The sequence below is a fragment of the Dipodomys ordii genome, unplaced genomic scaffold (genome assembly GCF_000151885.1).
Source record: "Dipodomys ordii isolate 6190 unplaced genomic scaffold, Dord_2.0 Scaffold33, whole genome shotgun sequence".
NCBI lineage: Eukaryota > Metazoa > Chordata > Mammalia > Rodentia > Heteromyidae > Dipodomys > Dipodomys ordii.
Window position 1 is genome coordinate 4,743,204 of NW_012267249.1, and position 6,161 is coordinate 4,749,364.

A 6,161-nucleotide genomic window follows, 5' to 3' on the forward strand; every position below is an offset into this window, starting at 1 on the left:
CACAGGGCCTTCAACATTCCAATGGAAAATTCACACTAGTCAAAGTAAAGGCAATTTCAAAAATGCAGAGAGATAGTAAGCACCAAAAAGGCACAAGAAAGAAAAATAATGTGATCCAACACTGGAGCTAACCTAGACCATCTAGAAAAGAGACAAGGTGGCAGCTATATGGCAGACTTAGGCTCTAGCAGGAAAATAAGCAGATAAGTAACAAAGGGTCTTGGAAAAGGTAAAGACACAGAAGGAAAATTAGGTAGGCAGAAAAATCATAAGATTATATATACAGCAACAGCTGTACACAGAGGAAATCAGATCACATTATACCAGCTGTACAGGGACTATGGTAAGACAGTTTAGAAGATGAAATGAGGTGGTGTCTGAACTTAAGTCTTCAGTTATTATAAACGGAAAGCATTTTGGACTTGCTATCAATTAACTTACTCAAGGCACAAACATCAGTCTTTCAATCCTGAGGTTTTAATCCATGAGTGTTTCTTTCAAACTGTTTAATTTATTAAAAGAATTTTGTACAAAAAGAAACTAAGAAAAAGGATCTAAGTATACTGAAAATTGCATATTGTCCCTTTTTCTTCATTTTTCGTATAAAAGATGTTATTTAGCGGGTTCTGCTCTTCATTTTCTCTCTTGTTCGTTTTCCAGGTCTCTTCTAAACAAAAACAAATAAACAAAAACAAATTTGGTCACATAGTACTTGGCTTTCTGCCCTAGGGAGAGAAGAACAAAGAAGGGAAGAGCAGGTGTGGCAGTTAGAAAAAGCTGACCCTGTGCAGCCTGGAACCTGGCTCACTTACATTCGATCCTTTCTTCCCAGGCCTTTTGAGGCCCTTGCCATGAGCTACCTTGGCCCGGAAGCTGGATACATCATCGTAGCTTTCTCGAGTATTCCACTTGGTACCTTTCTTCTTTCCACCAAAACCAAACTTTTGGTTTTTATACCGTCGTTTAGCACTGGGCCTGGAAAAAGATTAGCACCCTAAATTATGAAGAACTTTGTGACCAAACAATAGCCTCTGATTCCTTCCTACAAAGCTCCTGAGACAATACTGTTCCCATACCCACAGCTTTTTTTTTTGTTTTTGTTTTGTCGGTCTTGGGGCTTAAACTCTGGACCTTGCACTGTCCCTCAGCTCTTCAGCTCAAGGCTAACACTCTACCACTTGAGCCACAATGCTACTTCTGGTTTTCTGGTAGTTTATTGGAGATAAAGAGTCTCACGGACTTTCCTGCCTGGGCTGGCTTTGAACTGCAGTCTTCAGATCTCAGCCTCCTGAGTAGCTAGGATTATGTGTGAGCCACCAACACTCGGTACTCCCATAGTTTTAACCTCCAGAAAAGGAAAGAAAAGCAGGAAGGGATCTAAATAAATTATATGGCTTTCTCCTATTCTCAAAAAGCTTTTTAGCCAGGCACTGATTGGCTCATGCTTATAATCCTAGCTACTCAGGAGGCCTGAGCAGTAAAGTCCAATTAATCACCAAAAAGCCAGACATGGAGCTGTGGCTCAAGTGCTAGAGTGCTATCCTGGAGCTAAAGAGCTCAAGGACAATACCCAGGCCCAGGGTTCAAGGCCCATGACCGACAGACACCCCCACCCCCACCCCCCAAAAAAAGCCTGTGTCTCTACACTGCTTACTGGAAGAAGCCGGAGATCTGAAACAGGCAAATGAACAGCACAGGAACCCAACACAGCTCCTCACTCCTAGTTTCACACTGCATATCTAGTACTAGCTAATGCTGGCTGTTTCTCACATACAACCTGCTGTTTTATAACTCTGATCCTATTCATTCAGGAGCATCATACTTCCCTTTCTATCTCATAATACCAAGAGGCACAAATCACTTCCTTGATATAGTAGATAAGGCACTGAACAAAGGACTTGCTCAGTACCCTCCCAACTGAATGGCAGAAGCTGGATCTGAACCCTTGGTCTTGCACTTGTTAACTATCACATTAACTGGGAATCACACAGTTATCTGACTTTTATTCAAATAAGCCCATCATCTTCAAAGATTATTTATGGCTTAAAAGCTCATCTGTGGGCCAGGAGCCAGTGGCTCATGCCTGTAACCCTAGCTATTAAGGAGGCTGAGATCTGTGGATCATGGTTCAAAGCCAGCCCAAAGCCAGCCCAGGCATGGCAGGAAAGTCCATAAGATTCTTACCTCCAATAAAACCACCAGAAGAGCTCAGGGACAGTGCCCAGACACCCAGAGTTCAAGGCCCACAACCGACAGACCAAAAAGCTCTATGCCATTATAAGTCCTGGCCCAGGCCAGCACCAGTATTCTTCTTTCCACACAGTGGTGGGCTCCCGGAGGTCGGGGGGGGGGGAGGGAGGGGGCCGATAGTACTCATGGACTGTCAGCCCAGTTCACATCCCAGAACCAAGGCAAACCAAAACACTTGTTACCCCTTCTTCATGTTCTGGCCTTTAGCTCCTGCCTTTGCGGCCTTTGTGGCCTTTGTGGCCTGTGCAACAGGTTTCTCATCACCCTCAAGGAAATCCAGTTTATCAGAGAAGCCTGTGAGTGAAGAAACATTCTGATCAGCAACAGTGTACTATTATAAAAAGTTTAAGCCTCAAAATATAAGTTATAAGTGATTTGAGAAGTATAACTTCTAAAGTTGCACCATTCCCAAAATGTAAGTCTAATAGCTCCAAATCAATAAAGAAGACCTCCCAACGCATTGTGTGTTAACTCTAAGGGTACCAGAGATCCCTGTTTTCCTACATCCTTAGCAGAGAAATATCCTGACCTTTTTGGTACTTCTTGATGGCATTCATCATATGTGATTTCTCCTGCTGCCTCTTCTGAAGAACCTGTGTTTGCACCTGTGATATGGACACAGAAGTTATATCCATTCACAACCACTACTCCAAGCACATGCATTCTCTCAATAACTAGTAAAAACACACATACACAGATCAATACCATTACCATTTAACATGTACAGACATGTACATCTCTACACTAATCCAGTGTAGTTCAAATTCTTAATCTCTTTTAAACTGCATTGTGGGCAGCCTGAACCCAAAGCCTGCACTTTTTACTCATTACACAATCCTGCCTAGGAAACTGTAGCAAATCACATTTAGGTTTATATTCAAGTTCTCCTATTAATTATATCTGAGCAGATTAAATTTCCAATCCTCTGTTACTAAGTATGAAAATATCAGGGGCTGGGAAGGTGGCTCAGTGGTAGAGTGCTTGCCTTGCATGCATGAGGCCCTGGGTTCGATTCCTCAGCACCACATAAGCAGAAAAAGCTGGAAGTGGTGCTGTGGCTCAAGTGGTAGAGCGCTAGCCTTGAACTGAAGAGCTCAGGGACAGTGCCCAGGCCCAGAGTTCAGGCACCACAACTGGCAACAAAAGAAAAGAAAAGAAAAAAAAAAAGAAAATATCAAAAGAAAACAGAAAAACAACCATCCCAGAAAACAGAAAAAAATGCTTTAGGGACAAAAACTATTATTTAAGGCAGAGTTTCTCACCATTAACATTTTGGATGTGATAGTTCTTCATTGGGTAAGGCCTGTCCTGTACACTGTACAGTTAGTAACATCCTTGCTCCCCTACCCACTTGATACAAACAGAACCCTCTATGACAAGATGTGACAACTGAAAAATGTCTCCAGTTACAGATGTTCTCTGGAGAGCAAAATCACCCCAAATTGAGAACCACTATCCTAAAGTTTCCTCAAATTATACATATATGCTAAGCAGCCTTACTTTTTCTTTTATTTTGATAAGTTACATTATACTAACTAATGCTTAGTGTCTTTGAAATGATGCCAACCATCCACCTTCAGATTAGAGAATCAAGGGGCTGGGAATAGGGCTTAGTGGTAGAGTGCTTGCCTAGTATGCATAAAACCCTGGGTTCAATTCCTCAGTACCACATAAACTGAAAAGGCTAGAAATGGTGCTATGGCTCAAGTGGTAGAGTGCTAGCCTTGAGCAAAAGAAGCTCAGGGACAGTATCCAGACTCTTGAGTTCAAGCCCCTGAACTGGCCAAAAAAAACAAAAAAAAAACAGATTAGAGAATCAAGATCAGTGGACCTTGTGCAGAGGACAGGACACTACAACTTGTCAGTGAAATGACCCCAAGTAAGAACAACAGCCTCATGACCCAGATCACAAGTGTTATGTCAGAAATGCTTATGAAACCTAAACAGAGCCTTATCAACCCCATTCCCTCCCACACACTAATTCTAATTCCTTTCTCCTTCCATTTAGAAGACCATCCAATAAGACAGTTTCATCACTTACCCGATCTGATTTTACACTAGAGCTCAGACATTCATACTCAAATACACATGGATACGGTTTTTTTTTCTCTCAGACTTCACAGTAATAAATAGTATGATCCTCTTGCAGACTTGAGGATCATCTAAACCAAATGCATCCCATGTAGACATTTTCAGAGACTCTGAAGTGTAAAAATCTTTTGCAATTTTCCAGTTGTGCTTCTGCTGATGGGTCAGGTTTGGAAACCACTGATCTAGACCTAGCTCTTCACTACATAAATATAAACAACTAAAGCCCAGTGAGCTTTCAGTTAACCTGCTGATATCACACTACTCCTGGTACAGCACAGTGTCAGATGAGATTGTGCTCAAGAAAACTAGCAGCAACACTGCACAGTGAGAGCAGAGCATAATCTAATACACATGTAGCACAGAACCAATCAGACCACAGCAATCTAACCTGACAGACATTCCTGGCCTCTCTCTAGTCCCTGCATATTTTCTTTCTCACCTTCTTTCCATATTTCCTAAGTGCTCGCAGTTGCTTAGCTTTTTCAGACTTCTCCATGGCAGCCTGTTTAGCTTGTAGCTTCTGTCGAATCTAAAATACAAAATATTGCAGATATTGCTTTTACTTAAAAGGCACTGGAACAGGGATCACAACTTGTAAATCACCAATACAAGGACAGTGAGTTTCAAAGGCTGAGCATTCTGCCTAAGGTATCACAAATGTCAGTGATAGAGCTTAAAAGTAACCTTCCCTTAACTATTCAGGAGGCTGAGATCTGAGGACCACAGTTAGAAGCCAGCCCAGGCAGGAAAGTTGGTAAGACTCTTACCTCCAATTAACCACAGAAAACTGGAAATGGAACTGTGGCTCAAACTGACAAGAGTGCTAGTCCTTGAGCAGAAAAGCTCAGGGATAGTGCCCAAGCCTTGAGTTCAAGCCCCATGATCTACAACAACAAAAAAGTAACCTTCTAATGCTGCCTGTTCCAGTACACACATTGGCCTACTTGTAGTCTAAGAAAGAATACTTATTCTTCCCCATTGCTGTGTATGTATTCTGGTTAAGCCACACAGCCTCAGTGCCTTTCTCTAACAGGCCAAATTATACATTTAAAAATTCCTGTAGATCCCTAACATGCTCTTTTACGAACATGTATGTCTAATTTCTTAAAATTTTCTCAGGTAAAATCTAAGAAGCTCAATGTAGAGAGATGTATCTGGGATGATTAGCTATGCTGGATTAGTTTCTCTGGGTACCACCAAGATCTCCCAAAATTCAGTTTAAGGCTCAAGGGAACTAGTTAAATACTTTTGGATTTTATATTGACTCTCTATGCACCATGCTACCACTGTGCTAACAAGGAAATGCAAAAGCCATCTTTACCTACATTTCTTACAGTGCTTCTTTTCTGTAAACTATTTAAATTAGGGAAGTGTCATCTTCTTTAGTGTGATTGGCATGACTCTGAAGTAGAGACTTAACTGTCTCTGACAACCAGACCCATTTCTGAGCTTTACATACCTTTTTCAAATATTCAGGAGCTAAGCCAGCTGAATATATTTCAGTACAAAGCCTTAGTTTTTCAAAGGAGGGGGGAATCTTTGTTTCTTACCTTTTGCATGTGCTGATCAGTCTTGGCCATTTCTGCAAAATAATCGGTGGGACGCTTGGTAGGGATGTGGAGCTGATGGAGCCGTGGTAATACTGCCAGCACAGCAGCCTGGGCCTGGCGGTAGCTGAGATTGTAGGATAAAGTATGAATTGCAGTGAGGAGAACGGCACTGATTGCTTCTTTTTTTTTTTGGGGGGGGGGTCCGGTTGTGGGGCCTGAACTCTGGGCCTGGGCGCTGTCCCTCAGCTCTTCAGCTCAAGGCTAGCGCTC

The 6,161-nt window shown here is 42.1% G+C and overlaps 1 protein-coding gene across 1 annotated transcript in view; it reads right to left on the reverse strand.

Moving 5' to 3' along the window:
• Window positions 1-457: 457 nt before the first annotated feature.
• The window catches only part of Ebna1bp2 (EBNA1 binding protein 2), a 7,469-nt gene continuing 1,765 nt past the window's right edge, over window positions 458-6,161 (reverse strand). Inside the window, exons 2-7 of the mRNA XM_013016780.1 lie at window positions 5,892-6,070; window positions 4,781-4,870; window positions 2,780-2,855; window positions 2,433-2,544; window positions 813-975; window positions 458-667 (exon numbers count right to left, since the gene is read on the reverse strand). Coding sequence (XP_012872234.1) covers window positions 617-667; window positions 813-975; window positions 2,433-2,544; window positions 2,780-2,855; window positions 4,781-4,870; window positions 5,892-6,070 — 671 coding nt within the window. The 3' untranslated portion in view covers window positions 458-616. The remainder of the gene's footprint in view (window positions 668-812; window positions 976-2,432; window positions 2,545-2,779; window positions 2,856-4,780; window positions 4,871-5,891; window positions 6,071-6,161) is intronic.